Below are 919 nucleotides of genomic sequence, written 5' to 3'. Positions count from 1 at the left end.
GTCTCCGGGGCCGGGGGGGCACGGGCGGGGGGACGCTGCCGGGCCGGGGGCGCAGCTCAGGAGCTCTGCTCTGACCGGGATCCCGCTCTCCTGGGGCTGGTGGTGCCAGAGGCACAGCATCAGGGTTGGGGAGGGAGTTGCAGTTAGGGTCTAGGTGGGCGCAGATGCTGGTGGGCTCCCGCACCACCGTGCTGGGAGAGGTCTCATCACGCTGGGAGTCAAGTGAGGTGGCGCTGCAGAGGCTGTCCGGGCTCTCCCCAGCCAAGGCTCCAGACCTCTGGAGCAGCGGTGGGTTGAGGTTGGCATCTCTTCCATCACAGGTCCTACCCTGGCCAGCCAAGGACTGGCTGTCTTCTACGGGAATGATGCTGGGCTGATTTTCAGGGGAGCGCGACTCTTCTCTGGAGAACCCCTTGCAGTACACGGAGACAGGGGAGTCATCCAAGCTGAAATCTGAGCAGCTACTGACAGAGGAGGAGGAGGAGGAGGAGGAAGCCAGATCACAAGGGGGATCACAAGGGGAAGCCACCTCCTCCCCAGCATGCAGGTAGGGGAAATCCTCTTGAGCTGCCTGGTTCTGGAGACCCAACGTCACCGGCTGCTGAGTGTGGGACTCACAACACCGGCATTTCAAGGAGGGGTTGTTGGAATTGGCATCCACTTGCTCACAGTTCTGTGGGCAGTCGCTGCAGCCGGTCTGGTCTCCTCCACCCATGGAGGCAGAGGTCTCTTGGAGCTCTGGGTGCCGGGAGAGGTGCAGCCCCAAGGAGATGTGCTGCAGATGGATGTGGTTGAGGTTGCACAGCAGGCCTTTCTTCGGAGCCAGCATGATGCTGCCCGCTGGTAGCGCCAGGGCTCCTCAGAGAACCCCACAGCTCCTCTCTTCACACCATCCAGCTCCCTGCGAACATCAAACACC

General features: G+C 62.4%; 1 protein-coding gene across 1 annotated transcript in view; it reads right to left on the bottom strand.

Moving 5' to 3' along the window:
• RUSC1 (RUN and SH3 domain containing 1) overlaps nucleotides 1-829 on the bottom strand; it is a 6,767-nt gene extending 5,938 nt beyond the window's left edge. The window contains exon 1 of the mRNA XM_009893596.1: nucleotides 76-829. Within this exon, the coding sequence (XP_009891898.1) occupies nucleotides 76-829 (754 nt within the window). The remainder of the gene's footprint in view (nucleotides 1-75) is intronic.
• Nucleotides 830-919: the final 90 nt, after the last annotated feature.

The sequence above is a fragment of the Charadrius vociferus genome, unplaced genomic scaffold (assembly GCF_000708025.1).
Source record: "Charadrius vociferus isolate BGI_N301 unplaced genomic scaffold, ASM70802v2 scaffold900, whole genome shotgun sequence".
In the NCBI taxonomy this organism is placed as follows: Eukaryota; Metazoa; Chordata; class Aves; order Charadriiformes; family Charadriidae; genus Charadrius; species Charadrius vociferus.
This window is presented reverse-complemented; position numbering and strand designations above follow the sequence as displayed.